General features: G+C 35.2%; 1 protein-coding gene across 1 annotated transcript; it reads right to left on the bottom strand.

Moving 5' to 3' along the window:
* Window positions 1–1,189: 1,189 nt before the first annotated feature.
* Window positions 1,190–7,712, bottom strand: LOC121992040 (pyruvate kinase isozyme A, chloroplastic-like). Its single transcript, XM_042546159.1, has 6 exons — window positions 7,150–7,712; window positions 5,993–6,083; window positions 5,712–5,905; window positions 4,804–4,925; window positions 3,092–3,570; window positions 1,190–1,662 (listed from the first exon to the last, which is right to left on the bottom strand). The coding sequence occupies exons 1-6, from the start codon at window positions 7,660–7,662 to the stop codon at window positions 1,361–1,363; spliced, it is 1,701 nt and encodes a 566-aa protein (XP_042402093.1). The 5' UTR covers window positions 7,663–7,712; the 3' UTR covers window positions 1,190–1,360.
* Between the last annotated feature and the right edge of the window lie 10,888 nt (window positions 7,713–18,600).

Genomic DNA, 18,600 nt, shown 5'->3' with positions numbered 1-18,600 from the left:
ATCGAGTACCCTACCTTCCGATCGAGATCAAGTGATTGAGATTCCATCTTCAGTCGACCGATGGCAGCCCATGTGTTTGGCCAGAGACATAGGCATGTGGCTGAGGAAGCCAACCCAGTTCATTGATTCATGTATTGATTAATGCATAAAGTAGCACATGAGATGTTAGGGTCTGGTCTGCTGGCCTAACACAATAATAATTGCTCAGGCTTTAGAAATGTCGAATTGAATTAAACTAAGTTTAGTCGAAAGTTTTCGTAACATGGTTTCGGAGAATCTCGATGATGTTTAAGGATGATGTCGACTTGTGTTAAAGGTGGTGATATAATTAGGAGGTTAGGTAGTAGAAATGAGGCCCCATTTGCTAGTTGGATTCCCATCAGTGTGGTGGCTTATTGAGTAAGAGGAAACATCTTTGGTTGACATGAGAATCTATGAAATTCTTAAGGGGTTTCAAACAGGGTAGGGCAGGGCACATGATGGAGGCACTAGAATTCAGAATGGTTCAGCACCTACAGCATTGGGATTTCCAGTTCATAGAGGCACTGTGAGAATTTGAAGCCCTTTTAATGTTTGGAAAACTTTGTACTGTTTTTTGGACTCTCATATGTTTTTCTAGTGTGGCAAAGTAACAAGCACATCAAAACCAAGCACACTTGGATCATTTCCACAAAAGTTAAAAAGGAACCGACACAAGCAAGTGAGAACAAACAAGGGGCAGTGCAAGCTACCCTAGGCATGGTACATATTTTTGTAAAAAGTCATGCATTGACCTCAACACCCCCAAACGGTTAGCCTCACAACTATCTACCTATAAAAAGATAACTTAACAAATTGAACAGGTAACTATATAAGAGGGGTTTTCTACCGATTTTATCAAAAATCAACCCTTATCTATTTATACAAATATACCTTGTGATGAACTCTGCAAGACAGTGCACAGTTAGATTACACAATTAACAAGCATATACAGCCCTACAATGGAGGAAAAGCTATAGAGGTTGGCTATTAGGCGCACTACTACGAGTGCTTCCAGATTTCTCTAGTGAGCGAACCACCATCTTCAATAAAATAATAATAATAATAATAATAATAATAATAATAATAATAATAATAATAATAATAATAATAAGAAGCTGTGTGATGGACGTGACAAACAAAATAAGAGAGGACTATGGGACATGGGGGGAGAAGGAAATGAAAACTAGACAAATTGCAGAGAAAGAGAATTAGTAAATTAGTTCACATGATAGACTGGAAAAAGGTACAAAATTAAAAACTCATGAATTCTGCACTTCGCTTGTAGTAATCTGCCTCTGGTGATAAATAGTCGGAAAAAAAAATCAAAGAGAATTTCTTCCTACGGCACATTCATCACTTGAATAGTCTGCAATGTATCTGACAGTGCAATGATCAAATCACCAGGTTGGATCATTCCTCTGGCCTTGAGCAAAGAAAAAGTGCGACTTAGATTGTTCTCCATGTCGTACGAGAAACTAAGACGAAATGGAATCAGACCCCACTGAAGATTCAGTCGTCGTCTAACTGATGCTGAAGGTGTAAATGCAAACACTGGACAATCAGGACGACACCGTGAAATCAGTGAGGCCATTTCGCCATTCCTTGTAAAGAGGAAGAGTGCATCAACTCCCAAGTTGTTAGCTGCAAATCACAATCAACGAAATCAACAAAATTAACCCAAGAACAATCTTAAACACAAAACTCGTTAAAAGAGGTAAACTGACTGTCTTTGAATAAATATTAGATATCTAAGTTGGATCTTTCCTACCATAATCTTGTATGAGTTTAGAATTTTAAACTCGCAAGCTAATTTGTACATAATTGTAGCAAAAGGGGATTATGCTCACCCAAGTACCTCTCATAGCTCGTCCCTAGGTTATGTGAAGGGAGGTAAATCATAGAAACAGCTTATAGCCGACTGTTAAACTAATTTATACATAATTATAGCAAAAGATAATTACGCTCACCCAGGCACCCCTCACTGCCCATCCCAGGAAAATTAATATTCAAGTCTCTTCCATCATCCGATAGTCATTTTAGAATTTCTCACATTCTAATTTAGCATAAATTTTAAATTTTAGACCCAAAACTTGATATTAAAACTACTATGTAGTAACGGATTTTCATGTGTTCTGCTGAAGCAAAACAAAACCAAAAAAAAGTCTCAAGGAGCAATCCACATAATCTAACAAAATGTTCCATTTGTCCGCCTAAGTACCCTTTGTATAACCAAGTATGATTTTACACTCAAGTATGATATTCACCGAGGAATTATATAATATAACTCTTGTCTCTTAATTGAACATAGGGTGAAACAAAAGTCAAATGCCAATAGGGTTGTGAACCAAATCAAGGTACAAAACGGTAATTGATAGATGGGCAACCCACTATATAACGCTGAGGCAATAGTCAAGGACCTACGCAGTCAATATCAAATAATATATCAAAGATTGATATCAACAGAAAAACTCACTTACACATGTATCTAACATAATGAATTAATCAATTAATTAAAATAAATTTATAGTGAACAGTCACAATTGTTAAACAAAGACATAACAGAAACAAAACACGTCATACTTCACATCGCAATAAAAAAAGGATAGTACATCACAAAACATTTAAATGCATAGCAATATGTATCCAATCAAACAAATTATAAATAGACATAAAACTCATTAATCAATTAGGGCATTATGAATTCAGATAATTAAGGCTTTATTTAAGTGAACCATTTTTTGTTAATCAACTCACATAGGCCACTTGGTCTGCCCATGTGAATCTCTAGGCTACCTAGACAAATCATCTGAGTCATTTTTTTAATAGCCACTTAAAGGGAACCGCTTCATCACTATAACAAAGCAGCCCCCCCTTTTATTTCAGTCTTAGTGGCTCCCTATACCACCTTTTAGAACTATAAACTACATAAAATAAAAAAAAATTAATAAAATTAATAACGAGTTTATCGTACTCCAGTAGATGCATGAATAAATATCCAAGAAATAAAATTGAGATGGCTACTGAAGTCGAGATGAAAAGAAATAGGCAAATTGAAAGTGAAAATGATTACCCATTGTGACAGCTGAACTACATATATTCTCTGAAACTTTATCACAAAACGAAGATGAAATATCTGGAAGGTCAATCCCCTCACGTTGCTTCTCTTCTCTCCACCATCTTTCAATGCGCAGGCTTACACTTCTAAGCACAGTTAATGCCTTATCTGGATACTGGCCCATAGCTGACTCACCTGAGAGCATCAGAGCATCTGCCCTCTGTTTAACTGCCTCTGACACATCAGCAACTTCAGCTCTAGTTGGTGTTGGATACTCGATCATAGATTCCAGAAGCTGAGAAGCTACAATTACAGGTTTGTTAAGCTGACGGCACAACTTAACAATTTTTTGCTGAGCTGAAGGGACTTCTTCTAGAGGAATTTGAGAACCCATGTCTCCTCTGGCTATCATTGTTCCATCTGACGCACTGATGATCTCTTCTAGATTTTTCAACGAATCAAAACTCTCAATCTTGGCGATCACCGCAATTTCACTGAAATATGCAGTATAAGCTATCACATAAGGATGTATTATTGTTTTATAACAGAGCTATATCGATATAGATTATGCTTCAAGTTAACATTTATCAAAACAATGCACACCTGATACACTCCCAAAATATACTTAGTTGGTTTTGCTTCAAGATTGATCTTTCTAGTACAATTCTCTTCCTCACTTACAGTGCTCATCCTCCATGATACACAGAGACAAGGAAACTAGATACTAGTGAATATGCACTAATATTAATGCTATGAAAAATGAACATGTGCCACTTGCATCATACTTATGCACACAATATTACTCAAGACAAGAAATTGACAGACTACGAAGCCATGCTTCATTAGAAAGATTAACATTTTAAAATTCTCATTCACCCTTGACATGAAAATGCTCTAACCACTGGGAGTGGAGTTTTCTATCCATGAAGATTTCCTATTTGACAATTCGATGGTCCATGCATTGGCACAAATTTGCTCAGCAGATCTACCGATTTGGCATTTATCCTCTCTATTATTTTCATAAAAAAAATGAATGGAGACTCATATTTGATACTGCATTAACCTCTCTTTCTTCCAACTTTTCAATATTTTTTAGTACCAGAATCATTAAACCAACAAGGTATTCAGTTATGGAAGTCTGGAAAAGCGTTCTCAATGTAGATTAATGTAAATCCTTTAACCTGTAAAGTTTCACCAATGTTAAAAATAATGATCATCAAAGGCATCAATCATTGTAACTTATACTGAACCACTGAAACTTAAATGGAACAATTTGTTTTTCATAAAGAAAAGATACAATTGTGCAATTTACAAATATGTACCAGAAATCTAAGTGAGTTGTAGTTGGAGCAAAACCGGTTGATGATAATGATGAGGTGTAAGAACCTAGGTGAAACTTATATCACAGGATTTTAACACAAACATGAAGACAAATAAATAAATCATAGGAGGGGGGTTGAGTTGCACAAGTGAATTTTAGTTGAGGAATACGGAAGAAACAAGCATGTACAAATGTTCTCAATCACATTTGCTAATCTATAATGAGCCATAAGCTCCAAGTCTTGGATCCAAGGGCAAAGCCTAAACGCTTTTTTGATCATCTATATAGTTTAAAAAGATTAGCTAGTAGCACTTGGTCTAAAGAAGAATAAAAAGAAATACATTTTTGAAAAACTAAAAAGCAAAGAATGTAAAGAAAGAGGAAAAGGGCAAAAATTCCTATTTACTTGTCATGACATCTTGCAGCTATATAGCTCTTGAGATGATTTATGACATCTGCAGACTTGACAAAGGAAACTGCAATGAAGTCCACACCCTCAGATATTGCACTGTCAATATCAAGCCAATCCTGCACATAGCCATGCCATCAACACGAGGATGCAGATTAGTAATGAATTTTGACAGAGGTAATTCAGTAGTTAATTTTTGTTGCCAGTATATCACCTATCTTTGTATCAGTATTTTCACTTATCTAGATCTGATTACAAACAAAAATATCAGCTAAACTCTGAAGATGGTTTTGCTTTTCTTGTCCCAGTTATAAGGAAATATTGTGCCACAACATTTCGTCACTGACCAATTGCATGACATCATTTAAAAATATGATTTACTCTAACACTACTACAAAGATTAATATCTGTTTTCATAAATCATAAGATTGCTACAAATTTAAATGCTTCAGGTCTTATGCAAAAGAACAACAAACTTAGATGATCCAATGATGATGTTGAAAAGGCAACCTTTTATGTGCTTTTTGCAGTCTCAGAAAAGAGAATATCTTCCACTAAGGTTAATTGTGGTTTTCATGACTGTTTTTGATAATCACTACTCATTTTGCTCATCTAATCAATAAAGGAATTACTTAAGACAATTGTAAGATTCAAATGAACATCAAAATGAAAGCTTGAGAACAAATAGATCAGGTGATGTTTTTCCTTTTTAAACATACTCTAAAATTTAATTTGCAATTTAAGAACCCTTTCTTAACCTGTAAGAGCATAATGCATATACTCACAAATGAAGTTTAAGAACCTTTTCTAAACTTGTAAGAGCATAATGCATATCCTGATAATTGGAGTTATAAAATTCCACAAGTAAGCAAATTGAGTGGACACCTACAATGAGATGCACAAACCTTAGAAGAAATTGTAGGAAGCATTGCATTACGTTCTTGGACCAGTCTTCCATTCCTCCGAAAAGTAAGACTAGCACGTGGCAACAACAATCCAGGATCATTGCACCGGCATTTTACATCTGGACCAATCTTTTCAATCACCTCAAACCTAACCATTCCTCCATCCACAAGAAGTTCATCGCCAACACTAACATCTGCATTAGGAGCATGTAGACATGAGAGACCAAATGATATAATGGCCTCCACTTATCAAAAGGGGAAACAAAGAAATAGTCTTCAACCTTCAGCAAAGCCATCATAATTCACAGTGATGGTCCTTTCTGGAAGTGGTGCATCAAAAGCTCTTACACTAAATGTCCAAATCTCTCCGTCCTGTATAAGATAGAATGTTTACTAGGTTAGTGTCACATGAGTCCAACTTAACCAATTTAGTCCTTATGGATTTTCAACATGGAAAAAAATCAGATTAGAAAATCATTTTGATTTTATTCAGATCACTAATTACTTGAGAGTTGAGACCATATAGTTATTTTTTGGATAATAAGAATGATGAACTGGCTTACAGTTTGATACTTATTTTGCATTATGTACTGGTTGAATCAACAAATTGAAAGGAACCTAAGCCTTGGTTTGAAATAAATGCAAGGATGAAACATAGATTAACAATTCGGCTTGAAATTCTTTTGCACGTTTCTGGATTAATAACTCTGCTTGACAGGTTTGTACATGGATTGATGATGCATAGGAACGCTGCATCTCATTCCATGCAAGGTGATGGCACAGATTAAAAATATTGTATTGCATGGCTAGGACCATCCATTAGTTCCACCTACATGGGACAAACTCGATGATACACAAAATGCACACGTCAGATGATGTCTTTTTGCATGTCCATCTGATCCACATGATACTAAGAAGAATAAACACGTTGCAAATTCAGTTACTTATGAGCCCATATGAGGTCTGGAATTTTGATAAGAAAATTTTTTAGACAAGCACTTCGTTTATATCAATGGATATCCTTGATGCAGATCTTGTGAACCTTTTTCATGCAAAATATTAAGGATGATACAATGACAAATCAGTCATTTTTTCCTTCATTCTTTACCAATGACTGCAAATTAGACCCCTACTCCTCCAGTTTTCATCTATCCCCAAAAGATAAAATTCTTCAACTCATCACGTTGCTGAATTGACTCTATTTAGATTTGCAAGCATGTTTAAAAGTCTACATGCTTATTAGACCAATTGTTGACTAATAAACTAGTACACTTTTCTTGAGTAAAGGATTGAACATAATGACAATAGGGAATAACAGGCATATGAAATTGAACCCCCTAAATATGGAAAACATTTACAAAGCTTCATGATGCTCATTTCTTGCATTATCCAAATGCGGGAGTGGAACAAAGGAGAAAATTATGAACATAAACCTTACCTCGGCCTTGACAGAGGCGGCTCCATCGAGATCACCCATGTGGATCTCACTCCCCTCGGTGTCCACCATCACAGCCACGGCGAACCCCTTCTCCTCGTTGAGGCGGCGGATCTTTCGGATGACCTGGCGGTGCCACTCGCGGGTGCCGTAGCACATGTTCACCCTGGCCACATTCATTCCTCCGACGGCGAGCGCCTCGATCTGGTCAGCGGAGCAGGTGGCGGGGCCGATGGTGCAGACCAGCTTGACCCGCCTCGTGCTCCGGAACCCGTTCTCCCTGAGCTCCGCCTCGGTGATGGCGTCGACATCGATGGATGCGGGGCCTCCGTGGGAGGGGACGAGGCCCAGATCAGGAAGGTAGGAGGTGGCGGCGGAGGCGCGAAGGGAGAGGGGACGATGTCGGGAGCAGCGGAGCGAGGGGAGTGGGAAAATCGCAGGCTTGGCGGAGGAGATCGTCGGGAGAGAAGGGGAGCGAGCGGGAGTGGAGAGGAGGTGCAAGGTCTGCGCCGCCATGTCGATTGCTTGCTTGGCCAACTCGAGGAGTAGAGAGGGGAAGCACGCCCATAATTTTGCACGCCCGATCTGACGGTCTTTATCATCTCCATCTATGATCGAACGGTTTGCAAGAGCCTGGACATCTACGTGGCCACTGGCTGGGGACGTAGAAAGAGTCAAACCGAAGCGCTTTGACCGGGTGGTGCCTTACCAGGAATGTAGGGTTTAATTTGGAATTTAGAAATCATGAGGGAGTAAAATGATATCCTCAAGACAATGAGGCCATAACTGATAATATTGAAGTTTATTCAAATTTATACAACTGTTCACCAAATCATAATTGGTAAAATTACGATATTATGTAGAATCAATTTAGGATCCAAATTAGATCGTAGAATCGTACAATCCTATTAATTTTTTTTAAAATTTTATAATACATAATTAATAATTAGAAAAAATACTTTAAAAATTCATTTATAATTAGTTTTGTATATATATATATATATATATATATATATATATATATATATATATATATATATATATGCAATCATTTATACTCAACATCTGAGATTACATTATTATGTGTATAAATTTAAATTAACTTGTAATTTAATGTTAGTATATTAATAATATTTATATTTTTATATCATAAAATGAGAGAATATAAAATTTCTATTAACATAATAATAATAATAATAATAATAATAATAATAATAATAATAATAATAATAACGTATTTAATGTCAAAAATATTTCCTTATTTTATAAGATAATTCAATTTAAAGGCTAACAAATATCAAAAATATTTCCTTGGTTTATAAGATAATTTAATTTAAAGGCCAACAAAATACCTAACAGAAGCTATTGAATCCTTTGGTTCAAATATGAATGCCGGAAATAATCTTCTAAAGACTGGTTGATATCATATAATACTAGACAATAGACATCCAAAAACTCATCATTTTGGAAAAAAAATGACAGAATATTATTGATAAAAAACAACTCAAAAATAATTAAATATATATTTAAATAATTTAAAATCCTAATAAGATAAAAAAAATAATAAAAAAGATAAAATCTTCTAGACATCTGAAAAGGATTTAAATGATATTTTTTGGGTTTGAAATAGGGTGGTTAAGATAAATTTTGAAATTTATTAAAAATTTCTGAACGAGTTTTGATTTGATATATTATAGGCCCCGTGGTTCAATCCAAGTCAAAAGTTATGACCTCTCAAAGCTTCCATCGATTTTACTCCGATCCTGTTCTGATCCTACTGATTCTGTTCCGATCCTACGATAAAAATCGATTTTAAGTTTCCGGATCGTACGATCCTACGATTCGGATCACATTTTTGCAAACTATGGACCAAACTATATATATTATTATTCTAACCCTTTAGATTTATATTATATTTTAAATATATTAACATAATAAAACAAGAATAGAATGTATAAAATGTTATTTTATCTATAAATAAATAAGAGTGCTGAACTTATTTACTTTATATATATTTATTTTATTTTACAAATATATCATCTTAAAACTTAATATTTTGCATAAATATGATTCTAATTGATAATATTATATTAAATTTTAAAACAAATTAAATATATTTGAAATCTGATCGTTTAATGACAGTGACCAATTATATGATTTCATTTAATTTTTAAAAAATAAAAGTTATTTATTTTGACATTTGAATGTACATGTAATATTTTTTAAATAAAATGTAAAAGTAAGGAAAGATAATATATATATTATTTAAAAAAAATTGCATTATTACGGTATCTCTTTACTTCAAAAGTATTTTTTTTTTTTTTTGATAATTTAGATATCTAAGACAGAGGAAAATGTCCTATAATAAATCTTGAGATTCAAATCATGAGTGCTTGGAAACTACTTAAGCATTTTGTCATATTGTAGCATGGCCCAGAGGCAAATACCCCTCCTCTTATATGTCATGGTTATTACATGAGATAATTCCACATGTATGGAATTGAAGGAAATGAAAACTTTAAAGTATTTATTCGGCATGCATAAGAACCCCTTGCTAAACCAATGTGCTACTATGAACCCTCAAGAACAAACCCTAGCATTGATAGCCTTTGAAGTCATATGTTAACATCTATTCAAAAAGAAGTCTGATTACAGATGTGCCATATTGGATTATACATGAAAATTATAAGACAATTTAAACGGAAAAAAAGAGAAAAAAAAACTAAAATTAAGAAGCTAATTGTCGACATTAGGATCGAGATGTAGTATCTTTTGACCAGGATTAGTACTGACAACATCAGCAAATAATAAATCACTGTTCTCAACAGCAAATTAAACATGAAAAAGTAATTAAGTCATTTACTTTCTTCTCCATCTGCAAGCTAAGGATCTGAAGATATCCAATGCTAATTAGTTTCACTTGGTTAAATCATGAAAAACACATAAAAAATCAGATTAGATTTTGTTAATTAATCAGAATGAAAAAGGAGCATAAATACTCACATATTAATTTTCAGGCATTTTGTTCTTCAACTTCTTGGCCATGCATGCCAACAAATGAAGGAGTGAGGCTGGCACAGCATGACCTAGCAACGATCAAACCTTCAGAAACTAAACCCGACCGACAAGTCGATTTATGTCGTGGTGATTCAGAGCTAGATCATGCTGGCAGCTTCACTCGTTCCCCAGGACATTTTTAATCTGCTTGTGGAACTCTTGAGGACAGGAAAAGGAGATATAGAGAAACATACATCTAAAGATTGAGGGAGAGGGAGAGAGAGTTAATTGCTTGAGGGAACAAGGAGCACATGAGAATCTAGGTCAGGACCAATATTATAAACTGAAAATAATTGCAGAAAAATCATGAAAGAAACCTTGACCTATTGAAAGAGAAAAAAAGAGAGGTTAAAATCTTTTTGGGAGAAACAAGAAAAGGAAGTAAAGATCAAATCAAAGTATAGAAGAACCTCTCAAAACTTGAACAACATGCATCAGGATGCAACTTGCCAAACCTGTAGATGAAGAAGACTTCCCAACTAAAGGCACAAAACATGAAATTACCAAAAGATGGATAGATAGAAAGAAAGAAAGAAAGAAAGAAAGAAAGGTAAAGCAGTAGGAGTATGTGACGCATGACCCACACACAAGTAGTAGGGACCTATAGAAGGGGAAGAAAGAATGATAATGTAAGGAATAAAATAATATATCTTGAGGAAGCTAAGACAAAGACAATAGTAAATATGAAACAAAGAGAGGTTAAAGATAGAAGGATCTAGAATGAATTTATAGTTGATGTTCTTATCCTCAAAGATATTCGTCCTATTTGGAGCTAGTTCAATAAGAACCATTCAATGCTCAACATCTGAAACATGGTTTAAGAACACTTTAGGTTTGCAGTGCTACATGGCTGATTAGGGTTTAGGGTCAGGTTGTACTTCATATAGAGTGGCATGCATTCAGCTGCTGCAAGGCATTAGATGTTAACTATTGAACACATTCCTGTCAAAATGACACAAAATTTACAGTAATCTTCATGGTTAAAGTTGCCCTAGATTCTAGCTGTTAAGGTTCTTACTGCTGTTGCATGCCTAAACTCATGCTCATGAGCGACATGATTTAGTGTCAATTCCCCATGCAAAGATGGTAAACCCTAGACCATGTGTTTGCAAAACCCTAGAAGTAAAAGTTGAGCTAGTTTGTGGTCCATGCATGTGCCCATTCAATTCCATGCAATTAATTGTTTGTGGTCCAGTACTTGTCCCCCCACTCAATATTAATTACTGAGCAATGCTGCTGCAGAAAAGAATAGGGCATTAATTAACATCTCATGTAAACATTGCTAGACCTCTATGATAGCTAGGGAGGTTCTATGTATGGGACAACTAATGTGTCATCTTGCTAGCCAAATGGAATATTGGATCATGGTCATTTGGTCTTATCATTGTATTAGTTTATGTAATCGATGCCCCGGGTATGACCACCCACACATGCTCATTGTGAAACCCTAAGTTCGCGAATGGTCGCTTGGTTGATTATATTAGATGTTCTTGAAATGCATGTGTCGATATTTGATTGGTCGGATAAGGTAATGTTCATTAGATTCAACTTGATTGGGAATGCATTTGATTGATAAAATGACAACATGAATACACGAAATGAGATATGTTAGGTGATACGGGATGTTAAAGGCGGACTTAGTTATGACGTGATAGTTAAAGTCAAGGTAATGTGACGATCAAGGTCAAGGGGAGATGACAGCCAGCGTGTCACTCTCCATGAAATTTTATTATTTGCCCAGTACTGCTAAGGCCTTTGGTGGGAGGACGCCTGCCTATGAGCCGGTCGGACTTAGAGAACCTAGCGTCCAATTTGTGCATAAAGACACCTATCATATATCCGAGTAGTCTATATTTGACCGAGTTTAAGGGATATCTAACTTATCACAGATCCGATCGGTCATAAGTCCGACCGAAATAAGGAGACCCAAATTCCCACTTACAACAAGTCTTACAGCATATGACCGGTCGACCTTATGAGTTTTTTCACATGCCAGTCCTCTTTTATATAGCCAGTTGGTAATAACTCCGTTCAAATTTACACAACTCAACATGCTCATCTCTCACACATACAGAAGAGATGTTTTCCTTATAAATTCTGTCGGATTTCAAGATCTCAAGTTCCCGTTGTTGGATCGATACACACGTGAGAAGGGGGGGAGGTGAATAACGTGATTTTTAAAAACTCGTTTTCTTGTTTTGAAATCAAAGTATGCGCAGCGGAAAAACTAAAAAGAACAACACAAGAAAACACAGGTGGTTTTACTTGGTTCAAAGCTTTCAGCGACTCTTACTCCAAGACCCAGGTCCCGTTGACCTATCGATGGGTAATCCACTAAAAACCTCTTATGATACCTCCGGAAGAGAGAATCGAGTACAAAGATGATCAAAGAAGTGCAACAAACTGCACTTCCTGTTTGTAGAATTTAAGTACAATAAAAATTTTACCGACACTTAGGGAATTAAGTAGCTTGTTTGTGTGTCAATGTCGGTCTGTTGGCCATGATCAGAAGTCCTTAGAGCAATTGTTAGGCGCAGCAGCTTCGTAGCAGAGTCGTAGCAGGAGGCCGGAGTAGTAGGATGCTCAAATGGATGCGTAGTAGCTCGTATATGTGTTCTGTATTGAAACTTCCTCGAGACTGCCTTATATAGGACATTGAGGGTGCCTTCCATACTCATTGAAGGAGCCTCCAACTTGAGAAAGTTGATCCCGAACAGTCCGACCTCTATCTGCGACTTAGTCCAAATTTCATCCTGCGGAAGGCACCTTCCATGGCTATGGAGGCACCTTCGATGAATAGTACGAAGGCGCCTTCAACTACTTGAAGGCGCCTTCGGACACTGTTCATTTGAAGGTAAATTTGCTCCTTTGTCCTATAAAACAATGTAAGTCCAATAAACCAAGTAATAACCCATAAGACAAATGTTAGTACAATAATAATGAGCAGTAGTAATTAGTTCTTGTCTTCTCAGGACTAGAAACTAGTCAATGTCTCAGATTAAGGATCCGAAATAGACCTAAACTAGATCAACGCCTACTGTCCCCTTAATCAGGACGCGTTCTCACTTAGTCACTCTCCTCCAATGACTTACCTTTACTTACTAGTTTACCAAATATCCGATCAGCCTGTCGACCTATCTAGATTTCCTGCTAGATATCCGGTCAGCTTGTCAACCTATCTAGACTTCTCGCCAGATATTCGATCGGCCCGTCGACCTATCTGGACTTCCCGCCAGATATTCGATCGGTCCGTCTACCTATCTGGACTTCTCACCAGATATCCGGTCAGCCCGTCGACCTATCTGCACACTTGGTAAAGTGGTTAGATTACAATTATACCTAACTTAACTTATTTGTTATTTATCAAAACCTGAGTTAGATCGTTGATGAAAACGGTACCAATAATCTGCTCTTTTTTTTTATGCAATGATAACCTGAGTTAAGTTAGGAAAAAAGATATGCAAAATAAGCATGAAAAAATGATTTTTAAGAGAAACAACAAGTTTGAGACAATTGGTTTTGTTCTCTTAATCATTTTTTAGGGTTAAGCTATTTTGATTTTCTTGATTTTTTTTTATTTGCTAACTTGATCCCTAACCCTCTCCCTTTGATATTCATAAAAAAAAACATGAGTAAAACAATGCTAAGTAAAGTAATGGGGGAAAGTGGTGAAATTTTGACAACATCAAAAAAATTTCAGAATTATTAGGTGAGTTTAAAGAAAACTTGTTCAAACTAATCGAAAAATGAAGTTTGCAAAACACTTGTAATAATTTCTTTTTAACAAAAAAAGAAAATTGAAAGGAAAGCTTTTGAAGAGTTATACTAAGTTTTGAAAGCTAACCTTTACACAGCTAACTTTAAAGGTAAATAGCTGTTAAGAAACTTTCAGAATCATTTTCAAGATCTATCAACTTTTTAAAATACTTTGGACAAGAATTTTGAGCTTAGAAAATATTTGTAAGATGCTTTTAAAATATGAATAAGTTTTAAGGAAATTTTAAAATAAGTTATGCAAGAATGAAACTTTTTAAAAATTTTCAAGGATGAAACTTTTAGAAGACTAAGTTTTGCAAGAATGGAACTTTTTCAAAAACTATTCAAAAATATCTTTTAAAGTTGGTTTAAAAGTAGTTTACAAAAATTGAAAAAAAAATTAAAATAAATTTTCAAAACATATGATTTGATAAGTATCAGAATTTTTTAAAACATGTGATTTTTCAAAATGTGTTAAGAATGATTTTCAAAGTAAGCATTTTGAAAAAGAGTTTTTTTTTTAAAACATCTTTTCAAAGGATGTAAAAAAAATATTTTGAAAGTCAATTTTAGATATTCTTCCCATGAACCTAATATTATTTAAAAATAATCCGATCAACTAGAAATTGTCCTTAAGTGTCTAACCGTTAGTTACTAACTAACTATTAGAGGATAGCAATGTTCACTTGGTTAGTCAGGTTAAGTGATTGTTTGACTAAAAGTGGATTACTTAACTTGGTCACTGTTTTGTTTGGTATTTTACGCCCAGACTTGTGTTGATGCACTGATATAAGCATCTTAAGTCCAGGGAAAGGACTTACGCATCTCACACCATTCTAAGTTTTGGAATACATAATCAAGGGAGTCCTAATGTGTTTGTGAGATGTTCAAGTCCTAAATCTAAAGGAACATGCTTTCTATGGATTTGATCTAGATTAAGACTAAAATTGATTTTGAAAAGCTAAGGAAATGGAAATTTTTAGAAAAATATAGGTAAGGGGTTTTCCTTAATCATTTGAAAACTATTTTTATAGTCCTATTCTATAGAACATATTCCTAGTTGTCGATGTAAATTGCTAAAGTCACTTTCAGGGAGAGGTTTGGTAAATATGTCAGCTAAGTTGGACTTAGACTCAATGTAATTGAGTTCAATGTCGCCTTTAGCTACATGATCCCTGATAAAGTGATGTCTAGTTTTGATGTGTTTGGTTCTTGAATAATGCACTGGATTTTTTGTTAAGTTAATTGAGCTAATATTGCCAATTAATATTTTTATATTGTTAAAGTTTAAGTTAAAATCTTTTAGGGTGTGCATCATCCATAATAATTATGCAACATATTCTCCTATTGCTATATATTCTGCCTCAGTAGTAGATAAGGCAGTACATTGTTGCTTTCTACTAAACCAGCTGACAAGTGATGGTCCAAGTAATTGACATTCACCACTTGTACTCTTTTTATCTAGTTTGCAACTAGCACAGTCTGAGTTAGAGTAACCTATTAGTTCAAAATTAGTTGTTCTTGGATACCAAATTTCTACGTTTGGTGTTCCTTTTAGATATCTAAAAATTCTTTTTACATTAGTTAAGTGAGATTCCTTAGCACATGTTTGGTATCTAGAACACATACTAACTGCAAATAAAATATCAGGTCAACTTGTAGTTAAGTATATGAGGCTGCCTATGACACTCCTATAGTATTTTAGGTCTACAGGTTTTCCATTTGGATCATTATCTAAGGTTGTGTTAGTTGCCATTGGTGTTTTTATTTCTTTGGCATTTTCTATTCCAACTTTTTTAAGTAATTCTTTGCTATATTTTTATTGATAAACATAATTTCCTTCACAAGTTTATTTAATCTGTAACTCTAAAAAGTAAGTTAATTTACCTACTAAGCTCATTTTAAATTTTTGTTCCATTAAGGTTATAAATTCTTGTAAAAATTCTGAATTGGTTGAACCAAAGATTATATCGTCTACATATACTTGGGCTATAAAGATATCTTGTTTGATTGATTTTACAAATAGTGTTGGATCAATTTTTCCTTGGTTGAATCCTTTGGAAATTAGGTAGGAGGTCAACTTCTCATACCAGGCCCTAGGTGCTTGTTTAAGACTATATAAGGCTTTCTTAAGTTTAAAGTGTAACGCACCACCCTACCTCCCTACTAGTCTGTGAGGGTGGAGCGCTACTGGACTACTAACTTATCTTAACTAATGTTGCTCACATGAAATTATCTATGCTTAAAACTCTCAAAACTCAAAGCATACAATATGTAACAGCGGAAAACATACTACTCAAGCATACGTTCACAACTAAAACTATACATCAATCTGAACATGCTAGAAACTATATATATAAATCTACACAAGCATGCAACATTGATACAACTCAGATAATAAACCAATGTGCATAGCAATTAAAAGAAAGAGTTCTAAACATGAAATATCCAATGCAAATCTAACAACATGAAAAAATGGTTCCAATATTCTGAATACAAAGTCTTAATGAATTATTAAACTAAATCTCAAGGCTTCCATAGTCCAAACATCACATATCCATCCACACCTCCTTGTCGCCTTCCTTCGCTATAGCTTTTCCTTTCCTTTATCTGCAGTAAGAGGAAATGCAACTTAAGCAAAATTGCTTAGTAAGCGCTATCTAACTCACAAAACTCGAATATGCATGTGAATAGGAAGAAATCTAAAAACTGAATACTTTAAGAGAAATACTACACATGCTCAATCTAATAGCAAAGGAAATAAACATACTGAAATGCTAAACATGTAAAGCTGCTCATGCTCATCTAACAACATGCTAGCATAAAAGGAAACTAAACTTGTTGATTTTTATGCTTATGTGAAACTTATTTCACTTGTTTAAAATCTTATACTTTTATACTTCAAAATAATAATCTTTTAGGCCCAGCTTAGTACCATTGCGCGCTCCCTAATAGAAACTGAGGTAGCGAGCCACCAGTCCTACGAGGGTAAAGACCTTGGTCTTACCAGGGCCGAGACCTCGGAAACGGTCACCTGGATTTGTTTAATGACAACCTCGGAAGTCGGGTACTAGCCTCTTTAAGTAAAATACTTGTTCTTGTTAATACTTCTAATAGAAGAATGCTTCTTTTAAAACTGAAATGTTTAAACAAATTCTAACATTGAAATGCTTAAACAAAAATCTGCATTCGAAGCTTTAACAAAAATATGCATACAAAGCTTAACAGAAGAAAACTGCATACTATGCTAATCAAAATTCTGCATACTATGCTAATCAAAATTCTACATTCTTTGCTAACAAAATTCTGCATACTATGCTAATTAAAATTCTGCATACTAAGCTAACAAAATTCTGTTGGTTAAAGGATTAATGACAACAGGGCTGTTCTTGCCCCTGGAAACACAAGGAACCAAAGGCTACACATAACCATTCAAAACTAGAACTTGTTGAAGCTATCTGTAGTGCCACGGCAAGGAAGTAAAAGGAACTAAAATACCACCCATAGCCATTCAAAACTAAACAATTTACTCATTTCCAAATCTAAATAAACTAAATTTAGTTTTATGGCAGCAAGCTTCAAGATAAACCGAACTAGGCAGTGAGGCTATTCGTGCCCTTTGCAGCAATAAAAGTCTAAACTAAGATGCTAATTGGAAAACAGCAAGGGTCCAAACGGCACAAACCAACCTGCACAGCAAACCCCAAGGGAAGTTGCTCATGCCCTCTTCACAGTACAACCCGAAATACCCATTAAGGTCACAAACAGAAAAAGATAACTCAATTTCTGCAATACTAATTACAAAGCCTGAAGAAAAATAACCTTCATGCTTAACCTATAACAATTTTTTTCCTTTCCTTGTTCCCTTTTGAAACTCACGGCAAAAACCTCAAAAGCCACACACTTTACAGCAAACAAAGAATGAAATTACAATTCAAGAACTACTCTTACTGCAAGTGAGAAACACTTACATCGTTCTTGGACTTACTACCGAACAAAACGGCTTCTAGGGCTTCGGAGGACTCGAGATTTCAGCTCTTCCTCGTGCCCCCGAGCTCTCCTCGATGAGAGGATCTTGAGACTGCAAAGGAAACTTTGGATTGATCCTTGGCCGGCCGCCGGAGACAAAAACCCTAGCTTCCTTCGGTTCCGCCCGAGCTGCCATCGCACGCGAGAAAGAGATGGGGAAGAGGTTTAGGTCACGGCCACAAATATTACCTATTCCTCTCTTAACTTATCCCTTTTAATACCTAACTATTTCTGTTATTATCTACTACTTAAATGATTTCCGCTCCTTCTCTAATCAGCACGACCTTGCTGGGTTCTTGGTCATCATGCTTCGCTTAAGACTCAGGTTGGGTCGGAGGTCACGGGTTCGAACCTCGGCCGAACCTCTTTTTTTTTTTGAAACTTCTTTCTTTTGGTAAAAATACCAAACGAACTCCAAAAATTACATAAAAATACTCTAAAAATTCCTAAAAATCTCTAGAATATTTCTAAAGCATTTCTAAATATTTTAAATTACTATTAGGACTCGAAATGAGGAAATTTAGGTTGTTACAATTTCCTATACCTTATAAAAAGTTCGTTCTCGAACTTAGAATAATTTTGGATATTTCTGTCTCATATTGTCCTCATGCT

Source organism: Zingiber officinale, chromosome 6B (genome assembly GCF_018446385.1).
Source record: "Zingiber officinale cultivar Zhangliang chromosome 6B, Zo_v1.1, whole genome shotgun sequence".
Taxonomy (NCBI): domain Eukaryota; kingdom Viridiplantae; phylum Streptophyta; class Magnoliopsida; order Zingiberales; family Zingiberaceae; genus Zingiber; species Zingiber officinale.
This window is presented reverse-complemented; position numbering and strand designations above follow the sequence as displayed.

Coding starts and splice junctions, on each gene's coding strand:
- LOC121992040 (XM_042546159.1), bottom strand. CDS start 7,662: ATGGCGGCGCAGACCTTGCACCTCCTCTCCACTCCCGCTCGCTCCCCT. Junction 3,571..4,803: donor GCTGCAAGATGTCATGACAA/GTAAATAGGAAT, acceptor TGCATATTTCAG/TGAAATTGCGGTGATCGCCA. Junction 1,663..3,091: donor TAGTTCAGCTGTCACAATGG/GTAATCATTTTC, acceptor TGTGATTTGCAG/CTAACAACTTGGGAGTTGAT.